Raw genomic sequence first — 11,481 nt, 5'->3', positions numbered from 1 at the left:
CACACGTGGAAGACTTTTTTCCTGGGGCACGGGATACCGGTCTATCCATCCATCCACCTACCCAACCATCTATCCATCCATCCATCCATCCACCTACCTATTCATTTATCCACCCATTTGCTGCCCTTCCTTCCTTCTTTCCTCCCTTCCATTCTTTCCTTCCTTCCTTCCATAAATCATCTATCTCTAGGCATATAACATCTGGGTCCAAGGCAAGCTGTTTTGTAAAAATAGGCAAGAAACCTGCTACAGCTTTTGGCAAAGCCTTTCGTGTGCTGAAACTCATATCCTTAACCATCCTCTATTCCCAACATTTTGGGGGCTCCCTGGGAGTTTACTCATAGGGCATGGCTGAACTACCACCTGGAGACTCTTTAGAGACCAGAGCCCACAGGACTAGGGGCTCCCTCACCTCCGGGAGATCCTCATATGTACTCCTTCATCCATCTCTTACTTGCTCGGGGACCGTACTCTCCCCTTTCCTCTTTTCCTACCTCATTTGCTGGTTCCTCCTCTTGATTCCGAACTCTAAATGTCCCTGGGCCTCTTCTCTAGTTGACATTTTCTCTCTTGGTGAACTCATCCAGTCTCCGTCTTCAGAGTATCTCCAGAATCTAACCATTTTTTTTTTATCACCTCCCCTGCCAGCACCAGCATCGCTCACCTAGACCACTGCAGTGGCCTCCTCCTCAGGGTCCCCGGGCTTCCACCCTCAACCCTGCAGTCTATTTTCCTTGCAGCAGCCAGAGGAAGCCTGTTAAATCCTAAGTCAGATCATGGCCCTCCTCTGCTCAAGACCCTCCTGCGGCTCCCCTGTCATTCGTGGTAAAAGCCAGAGTCCTCTGCATGGCCCATGAGGCTTCACACGATCTGTGCCTCCACCTCTCCCACCTCACCTCCTGCGATTCCCCCTCACTCACTCTGCTCCACTGCACGGCCTCCTCCTCCTCGCTGTTCCTCACACACACGCCAGGCCCCTTCATGCCTCAGGGCCTTTGTACTGGCCGTACTCTCTGCCTGGTAGGCTCTTCCTCCAGCTATTGGCGCGGCTCCCTCCCTCATCTCTTCAGGTCTGTGCTCAAATGTCTCCTTAGTGAGGTTTCCCCTGACCATCCCATTACACATTGGAAACTGCCCCAGTGATTTTTATCTGTGTCACCACTTTTCCATATTTTCTTTTTCTCCAAAGCACTTATCCTCTAACACACTTGACATTTTCCTTACTTAATATTATTTCTTTTCTGTCTCTCCCACTAGAATGGCAGCTCCACGAACATAGATGTGCTTATCTCTTCTGTTCAACACTGTGTCTCCAATGCCTGGAACAGGGCCAAGCATGCAGTAGGTGCTCAATGTATGTTTATTGGTTGACTGACTGAGTGAATGGTGGGGGAAGGGGACAGAAACAGAGGAAATTTGTTCTTGTCCCATCTGTCTACTCTGTCAGGAGCTGAGCCTCAGTTGAGATGAGTCTGAACGTACCAGATCCAAAGGTAGAAAGTGCCACATTCCCTGGGGATGAGACCAGGTAAGGCGCTCCAGGACAAGGTAGTATCATCTGGGCTGTGAAGGCCCCATGGTAATCACAGAGATCTTGGGGTTCAGTCAAGCCAGTGTGGTGGAGGAAACAGCAGGCAGCACTTGGAAGGAGTGAGGTGAATCAAAAAGGATGAAAAAGGATGGGCTCACTGACAAGGAGAAATCTGTCAGGGGCCTTGAATCCGAAGGCGATGACCCTAAATTTGGTCCTCAGCGATGTCGTACCCTGGTCACTGACCCCCAAACAGCTCAGAGACCTCAAGTCCTAGACAAACACCCATACATAAAGCTGAAACAGTAATTAATGAAGAGCTCATATTAATTGAAAGTTATTAATTTATTGGGGCAGCTTGGATGGAGGACACTCAGACATGTTGGTCCCAAACCTGCCTCAGATCCTCCAGCAGGATGTGTGAAGTGCCTAAGTCCTCAGTCCTTAGAGGTTTCTGGGCCTGGGCGAGGGTTTGCAGGAAGGAAGGGAGAGGGCGACATAGCAGGGGACAAGATGGCAGAGAGCTAGCCTCCATCACAAGGAGATGTAGTTGGACACCTCAATCAGGTTTCCGTCAGGGTCTTGGAAGTAGGTGGACATACTTTTGCTCCCTTTTGCCCCCATTCTGGGGACTGGGCCCTCCTCAATGGGGACATCACAAGCCTGAAATGGGAGGAGAGAACAAAAGTCATTCGTCACAGTCCATGTGTGGGACCAAATTTCATTCTTTACAGTGGCCTAGAAGACCCCTGTACCTTTCTCACTTCATCTCCTACCATTCTCCCCTCCCTCACCCTGCTCCAGCTACTTACTAGCTGTATGACCTCAAGCAGAGTACCTAACTGCTCTGTACCTCAGTTTCCTCATCTGTCAAATGGGGATGATAATGTACCTAGTGTTATCTAGTTAGTGGCAGAGTCAGAATTCAAACCCAGGCAAGTCTGGGCCAAAGTCCGTACCCTTAATCCCGATGCTTTACCCACTTTCCTTCCAAACCAGACTTTTTCACTGATATTTTCCAAAGGAGTCCAGGTCAATTTGCATGAAGTGTGTTTAATACCTCAATCTGTGTTCCCCAAAAGGAGAACCAACGACCCCTTCAAATGAAATCATTTTAAGTATTACAAGGACACTAAATTAAATAACAGGAGTCAGAAATTATTCCCTCTTCAATCCTCTTTCAATCCTCTGATTATACAAAGAAGAAAGTCTCTGGTGGATGTGAAGTCCTTAACCACTTGCCAAATCTAAATTTGTCAGGCCCAGAGAGTGGGGGCAATGGAAGTGGCTATAATCTAATGACATTGTGATGCTTTTATAGCTGTTTGTTTTTACAGTTACCTCCCCTTTATGCCAAGATATAATGGGTTTTCATTTACTTGGTTGAACATTGTCTTTTTACATAAATGTATTTATATAAATAGAGTTTAGGTATAATTTTTTTCACAAGGGTGACGTAAAGTTTTCTTTTAAAATACATTTGTGGGCTTCCCTGGTGTCGCAGTGGTTGAGAATCCGCCTGCCAATGCAGGGGACATGGGTTCGATCCCTGGTCTGGGAAGATCCCACTAAGCCTGTGTGCCACAACTACTGAGCCTGTGCTCTAGAGTCCGCGAGCCACAACTACTGAGCCCGCATGCTGCAACTACTGAAGCCCGCATACCTAGAGCCCGTGCTCTGCAACAAGAGAAGCCACCGCAATGAGAAGCCCACGCGCTGCAACGAAGACCCAACACAGCCAAAACTAAATAAATAAAATAAGTTTATTAAAAAAAAATAAAATACATTTGTTTACAGGGAAAAATGATGTCAATAAAAATAGTGAATAAACAATTGCGCATAGATCTTATCTGGATGTGATGAAACCTGTTATGTCTGAAGTTTGAATCATGCTTCTGTTTTCACTGCATCTGCAGCAGCTTTCTCAAAAGAGGATGGAAGTCTGACTCACCGCAAGGTGCTGGACCATTTCCTCCAAAGGCTGTGATCAAGCATATATCCAGGGAGCCAGGAACTGGGTGAGCGGCTTTGGGTTCAAATTCCTTTCCCGCCTCGTGGAGGTTAAATTTCTGGTCTCCAAAACACAGTGCTTTCCGGTCTCCCTATTTGGGGAGAGAAAACAACCTGGAACTAAACCTCCGAGATGAGTGTGAGGCAAAGCCCCCTACCTACCCCAACAAGGTTAAAAAATAAAAAGTAGAACAAGGTTTTTGATGAAAAACAGCAGCCCATTGTCCCACGCTTGTCTCATTCCCTAGAGGCAACTGCTTTCAACGTGTGTATGTGTTTCTTCTGGAAATTATTTCCATACCTCCAAATAATATGTTTATACTACCCATGGCAGAGACTGCAATCTGTCTACTTAATATACATTTCTCCCCTTCTCTTTTAAACACAACCCAAGTTTCAGTGGGGTTTATTGTACACCCAGCTTTAAAAACCTGCATTTCCCAGCATTCCTTGCTGGGTGACCATGTAAGACCAGACAATGAGATGTCAGTAGAGGCTGTGAGCAGTGCTTCTGGGAACCTCCCCACCCCACTAAGCTGATGCTTTTTGCCCACTCACTTCCTCCTTCCAGCCACTGCCTGAGCCCTGCCTGCCTACCTCTGGACTGATTGTTGAATGAGAGAAAAAGAAAACTCTATTTTATTTAACCCACTGGTAGTTAAATTTTCTCCCACGTGCCTCCAAACAGTCCCTAACTGATGTGCCACTATGTCTTGATTTGGCAACTTCAGACATTTTCTATCCTTTTCCCACTAAGATAAATGAGAATTTAGCTCATCCACATTACTGCCCCTCCCAACAGAATTCTGTCATTGGTTTTAGCTCCTCTTTTGGTTCCTTTACAATTTTAAAATAACCCACTTTCGTCTTTATGTTTTGATGGATGAACATAGTATCTCATTGGCCCGACTATCCTCTTCATCCTGCCTCCCTCTCCTGAGCCTCTCAACTTCTGCCATTTTAAAAAAAATCATTTTTATGTTCCTTTCATCTCACCATGATGGATCCTACATCCATTCTATCAGAAAATGACTTTATTTCACTTGAATGATAGTTCGGCTGAGTATAGAATTTGAGGTTGTAGGTTATTTTCCTGCAGCCTTTTATTTTTTATTTTAAAAGTTTTTTAATTTTTTACTTTTTAAATAAATGTATTTATTTTATTTATTTATTTTGGGTCTTCATTGCTGTGCTGGGGCTTTCTGTAGTTGTGGTGAGCGGGGGCTACTCTTCTATGCGGTGCGCAGGCTCTAGGCACACACAGTAGTTGCAGCACGCAGGCTTCTGTAGTTGCAGCACTCGGGCTCAGTAGTTGTGGCTCGCGGGCTCTAGAGTGCAGGCTCAGTAGTTGTGGTGCACGGGCTTAGTTGCTCCGCGGCACGTGGGATCTTCCCGGACCAGGGATCGAACCCACGTTGCCTGCATTGGTAGGCGGATTCTTAACCACTGCGCCACTAGGGAAGTCCCTGTTTTTTTATTTTTTTAAAAAATATTTATTTATTTGGCTGTGCCAGGTCTTAGCTGCAGCGTGCAGGATCTTTTTTTTCAGTTGTGGCATGCAGGCTCTTAGTTGCGGCATGCATGTGGGATCTAGTTCCCTGACCAGGGATCAAACCCAGGCCCTCTGCATTGGGAGCACAGAGTCTTAACTGCTGGACCACCAGGGAAGTCCCCTCACAGCCTTTTAAATATGTGGCTTCGTTGTCTTCCTGAATCTGGTATTGCTGATAAGAAGTCTGATGTTAATCTGTTTTTCATTCCTTTGATAGATGATGCATCCACCCTCCACTACTGCAGCTTTTAGGACTTTTCTTGATCCTAGATGTACTGAAATTTCACTCAAGTGTGTCCAAATAACGGGGGTTGAGGCTTCATATGCCTCACTATCATTATTGGGCCACGCAAGACCCTTCTCTAGTTTTATTTGTATGTTTAATCTTTTTATCTCCATTCTTCATTCCTGTTTCCACCCTGGGCAATGATTTTAATGTGTTTGATGTTCATCCTTTGGTTTTTCATAAGTTATTGTAAAAGGTGTATTTTTTTTTATGTGTGTATGTTATAAATGGTACCATGCTATGGACCTGATTTGGCTTCTTCATTTTTCATTCAGCATGATCTTTTTAAGAGCTGTCCATCTTGCTATGTATATATCCAGTCTGATATTGCATAATTCTGTTTTTATGCATAGCATTCCGTGTTAGTTTTACATTTTTTACCCTGTTTGCCATTCCATGGGCCCTTTCAATTTAAGACACATTCAGTGTCTGTGCATCTCCCACTTTTGAAGTTGTTCCAAATTCTCAAGGATTGTAGTCAATCTCTGGAAACCTCCTTTTTACCTTGAAGCTCTTTTTCTTGAGACCTTCCCTTCTCCTGATCCAAACTGGACTGATTGTTTTCTAGGTAGCTTTCTGGATCTTCCTCTTGGGATCCACAGTGTCCTGACTTTGATATCTTTCTTATTCCTGGATTAATCACTCATTTTGATATAGCATATTCTCAAGTAATTTTCAAAGCAAGTAGGCAAAGTTTCTGCGTCTTTTTATGTCTAAGAATGTTTCCTTCTACACTCACCTTGATTAATAGTTTGGTCACAGAATTCTAGGTTGAAATGTTTTCCCTCAGAATCTTGAAGTTGTTCTTCAATTGTCTTCTGGTCTCTGACTCTTGGGAAATCTGAAATCTGCCTATTTCCTTTTCCTTTGTAGTTGAACTACTTTTCTTTTTAACCTCTCTGAAAGCTTCTAGGAGATTTGTTTTTATTTTGATGTTCTGTAATTTCATAGGAACATATCTAGGTGTCAGTGTGCCGGATACTCAGTTAACCCTTTCCATATAAAGACTGGAAAGTTCTCTTGCATTATTCTATGGTAATTTCTTCCCTTCCTTTTTCTCCATTCTCTCTCCGGAAGTCCTACTATTCAGAGTTTGGAATCTCCTCCATTGATCCTTTAAATTTTTCTCACAGATCTTGTGTGTGTGTGTGTGTGTGTGTGTGTGTGTGTGTTTTGGAGTTTTAAGTTACTTTTTTTAAAAAATAAATTTATTTATTTATTTTTGGCTGTGTTGGGTCTTCGTTTCTGTGCGAGGGCTTTCTCTAGTTGCGGCGAGTGGGGGACACTCTTCATCGCTGTGCGCGGGCCTCTCACTATCATGGCCTCTCTTGTTGCGGGGCACAGGCTCCAGACGCGCAGGCTCAGTAGTTGTGGCTCACGGGCCCAGTTGCTCCGCGGCATGTGGGATCTTCCCAGGCCAGGGCTCGAACCCGTGTCCCCTGCATTGGCAGGCAGATTCTCAACCACTGCGCCACCAGGGAAGCCCTAAGTTACTTTTTAAAATAGTATAATCAAGTTTTACCCCACCTGCAATTTGGCATTTGGGGAAGTGATTGCCTTGAAAGTCATCACCTCCATGCCCAGGATCTGAGAGTAAAACATAGAGGTGTCTTTGATGCTCTTTACTATCATCACAATGTGGTCAAGTTTATGGATAAGACACAGGGAAGGGGCCTGACTGTTGTCCCTCCATGACTAAAAAAAGAAAAAAAAAGAGAAGAGACCACACTACCACTGGTCACACCCGTGTTTCCTGTGTTTCCTTCTCCCCGCCTCCTCTCACCTCCTCGGTGACTATACTTCCTTCTACCCCCGTTTCAAGGGGAAAGTCCTGGGAGGAATCTTCAGTACTTATTGCTCATGTGTGGATTCACAAGAGTCCATGTGTCTGCCACGACCACTCTCCACTGTTTTCTTGTTCTTTTCCTCCTTCCAGAGGGATAGAGGTGAAGATAGGGGAGTGGAGACCAAAACCAAACTCTCCCTTGTTTTCCCTGAGCTGGAATTGATCTCTTTTGTAAGAAATGATAAGACACAGAGGAGGCCCAACCCCATGAGTACAAGCCCTTTATTGGCCAATTTAACCCAGTCCCCTCCTTTCTCACTCTACAGTTAAGATAACAGAGCACAGGACAAGAAGGGAACATCTCAGATGCAATAAATGTTTCTGGGCATGTGTGCCTACAGATCAACCTTGACACCCAGTGGGAGGGCACACCGCCCCACCCCTCATTCCTGCCTTCAGCACACCTCCCACCAGATCTTTCTCTTGATTCGCATTCTTTAGTAATTTGTATATTTACATTTCATCTGCTACAGGATTATAAGATGCCTGTGCACCATAAATTGCAGAGTATAGTGGTTAAAATAAAAGATTCTGGAGCCAGACTGACATTTTACTCTCTGTGCCTTGGTTTCCCCTTCTGGAAAGTGGGCATGATTTTATATGTGTTTTATAGGACTGTTGTGAACAATTAAAAAAAAAGAGTTGGGGGAAATTCCCTGGTGGTCCAGTGGTTAGGATTCAGCGCTTTCACTTCCAGGGACCCAGGTTCGATCCCTGGTCGGGGAACTAAGATTCCACAGGCTGGTGGGGGGGGTTGTGAGGGGGTTGACCAAAAAAAAGGAGGGGGCTTAGGACAATGCCTGACATAGCAAGTGCTGTAAGGGTTAACAATGATGATGATGATGATGATGTCGTGGTCCTCTTGTTAAAATTCCAGACTCTCTACCACGACCCCCAATCTCTATGGCCTCATCCATTGCTCTTGAACTCCAAGCCACATTGTCCTTTTGCCTGTTCCTCATAAGGGCCATCCTTGTACCTTTAGCCCTCAGGCCCCTTTTTTAAAATTAATTTTTATTGGAGTATAGTTGCTTTACAATGTTGTATTAGTTTCTGCTGTACAGCAAAGTCAATCAGCTATATGTACACATATATCCCTTCTTTTTTGGATTTCCTTCCCATTTAGGTCACCACAGAGCACTGAATAGAGTTTGCTGTGCTATACAGTAGGTTCTCATTAGTTATCTATTTTATACATAGTAGTGTATATATGTCAATCCCAATCTCCCAGTTCATTCCACCCTCCCTTTCCCCCTTGGTATCCATACGTTTGTTCTCTACATCTGTGTCTCTATTTCTGCTTTGCAAGTAAGTTCAGCTGTACCATTTTTCTAGATTCCACATATAAACGATATTATATGATATTTGTTTTTCTCTTTGTGACTTACTTCACTCTGTATGACAGTCTCTAGGTCCATCCATGTCTCTGCAAATGGCACAATTTCGTTCCATTTTATGGCTGAGTAATATTCCATTGTATACGTGTACCACACTTCTTTATCCATTCATCTGTTGATGGACGTTTAGGTTGCTTCCATGTCCTGGCTATTGTAAATAGTGCTGCAGTGAACATTGGGGTGCATGTATCTTTTTGAATTATGGTTTTCTCCAGGAATATGTCCAAGAGTGGGATTGCTAGGTCATATGGTAGCTCTATTTTTAGTTTTTTAAGGAACCTCCATACTGTTCTCCATAGTAGCTGTACCAATTTACATTCCCACCAACAGTGTAGGAGGGTTCCCTTTTCTCCACATCCTCTCCATCATTTATTGTTTGTGGATTTTTTGATGATGGCCATTCTGACCAGTGTGAGCCTCAAAGCCTTTTGCACATGCTAATATCTGTCTCCCTGATTAGAATATCAGCTTTGTAAGAGTAGAGATTTCTGTCTTGTTCCCCACTGAATCCCAAACAACTAGCAGATGTTCAATCATATTTGTTCAGTTAATGAATATCTACTACAATAATTAGGCCCAGTGCCTGGCACAAATCTGACTTCTATTCTATTCTATTCCATTCCACCATGCTATACCATTCCACCCTATGCTATTTTATCCTGTTCTGTTCTACTGTGTTCAATTCCATTTCAAACCATTACATTTTAAACAATTGATTTCACTTGAGCCCCAGCTTTAAAAAAGTACTGTGCTTTTCTATTTTCATGAGTGAAGGAGGCATTAGCAAAATTCCTGAGTTCTGCTGTCCTCATGGATATAGAGGATCCATATGAACACAGAAGCAGTAGAATGAGAAAATGACTGACGTTTGGGCTTCATTGAAAATAAAGTCATATGTTTAAAACAGTCTTATTAACCTTTTAATGTCTGTAGGATTCGTAATAGCACTCCCTTTTCAGTCCTGATATTGGTATTCTATATTTTTTCTCTTAATTTATTAAGAGGAAAAAACAGAAATTACTAATAGGTTATTAATCTGTTCAAAGAACCAATTTTTGACTTTATTGATTTTCTCTGTTGTATGTTTGTTTTCCAATTTACCAGTTTCTGCTCTTATCTTTATAATTTCCTTCCTTCCACTTTCTCAGGTTCAATTTGCTGTTACTTTTCCAGATTCCTGATATGAAATCTTAGGTACTTGATTTTCAACTTTTCTGATCTATAGGCATTTAGAGCTACAGATTTCCCCTAAGCACTGCTTTAGCCACATCCCCCAACTTTGATCAGTTTTTGGAAATCAGCTCAACCTACTCCTCCCATTATTCAATGCCCTGCTAGCTCACATTCACTCCCCGGATTCTGCTTTGCAGATGCAGAGCTCCATCCTTGCAAATTCAAGGATAAGCAAAGCTGGCTCTCTTAAGGAACTGGAAGAAGGCCCATGTGGCTTAGAATCCAAGAGTGAGGCAGGAGGAGGAGGGGAAGGCAGGGCCAGATCATGCAGGGTTTTCAAGGTGAGGTTCTGGAGGCTGGTTTTGAAAAAGATGACTGAAGAAAAATGCACAACCTAAAAGTTGAGAGTTATGCTTTATCTCAGGACCTTATTGAGGACTGAGGACTGTAGCCCAGAAGACAGCCTCGCAGATAGCTCTCAGGAACTGCCCCAAAGAGGTAAGGGAGGAGCCTGGATATATAAGAGTTTTTGCTGAAAAAAACCCCCAAAACAACCATGTAGTCAAACATCAAAAGATTACTGCTAATCACAAAAAGCAGACATTCCAAGTTAATGATTTTAGTGCTTTATGTATGAGAAGATGCAAGAGTCTGGGCTCATTGAAATCATTTCTCAGATATGCATGTTAACTCTCTAGGGCCAGTATCCAGTTTTTCTCTGTCCTAAATTCCCCCAGGGCGCACCGCTGGGGGTACCGTGGCTGATGGCTTGAGGGCAGGAAACATTCATTGTTTACTGGAATGGCAGGCAGCATTCCCTTTCCACCAGCAAGACATAGTAATCACTTAAGCTTACGGTGTGCCAAACCTTGTTCTAAGCACTACACAAAATATAATCCATTTTATTTCTCACAACAGCCGTATATGTATATACGTGTATTATATATGTAAATATATATAAACTAGAGTATCCAAAATATGATTCTCTCCCTCCTGCCTCCTCCACAGGGAAGGCTTCTATCTTTCAACAAAGTCCTCTTCAAGGTCTCCTTCAGGGAGCCAGGGACCCCTGGAATTCTTCTAGCAAACCTCAAGGTCAGCGCTGTTTCCCGGCCCCTCCCCGCCTCACCCCACCCCATCCGGATGGCCCTGGCTGAACTGGCTGCCCGGAACCGCCCCGAGGGAGCCGGGAGCCGGGTGCAGCAGCCCAGTCCTGGCGGACGTGCTGACGGCAGACTGTGTTAGAGCAGGGGCTTTCCGTGTCCCTCTGCTGCCCTCTGCTTGTCTTTGAAAGGGGAAGGAAGAGAGGACGGGAAAACGGATGAAAGCACACCGGGATAGCCCGCGTGAAAGGGAAGCAGCTTACCAGGCCCGGCTGGGAATACCCAGCCTCGGTGCCAATACCCGTGCCCCAGACCCCCATGGGCCACCCTGTTCACCTGCTTCTCCGAAATCCTGCTCCACATCCTGGCTGGCAGCCTGGAGGGCAGATGGCGCGGCATGGTAGGCTTCCTTGCCCCCGGCCTCCGGACAACCCTCTGGCTCAGTGCCTGGAGATCAAGGGGCAGGAATGGGAGGGCCACGGGCTGGGGACTGCTGGTGGTGACCGAGGTAGACGGGGCAAGTATAAGGACTCTGACATAAAACTCAGGGCCTCGAAAGTAAAAGCTTAAGGTGTGTCTTAGC

General features: G+C 44.5%; 1 protein-coding gene across 1 annotated transcript; it reads right to left on the bottom strand.

The window, feature by feature from the left end:
* Positions 1 to 1,894: 1,894 nt before the first annotated feature.
* On the bottom strand, positions 1,895 to 11,297 carry GLOD5 (glyoxalase domain containing 5). Its single transcript, XM_036840804.1, is given in 5 exon segments — positions 1,895 to 2,194; positions 3,483 to 3,513; positions 3,515 to 3,633; positions 6,937 to 7,074; positions 11,235 to 11,297. Coding segments are annotated over 5 exon segments (480 nt in total). The 3' UTR covers positions 1,895 to 2,065.
* Between the last annotated feature and the right edge of the window lie 184 nt (positions 11,298 to 11,481).

This window comes from Balaenoptera musculus, chromosome X (genome assembly GCF_009873245.2).
Source record: "Balaenoptera musculus isolate JJ_BM4_2016_0621 chromosome X, mBalMus1.pri.v3, whole genome shotgun sequence".
NCBI classification, from domain to species: domain Eukaryota; kingdom Metazoa; phylum Chordata; class Mammalia; order Artiodactyla; family Balaenopteridae; genus Balaenoptera; species Balaenoptera musculus.
Note: the sequence above shows the minus strand (reverse complement) of the source record. Positions and strands in the feature narration are given on the sequence as shown.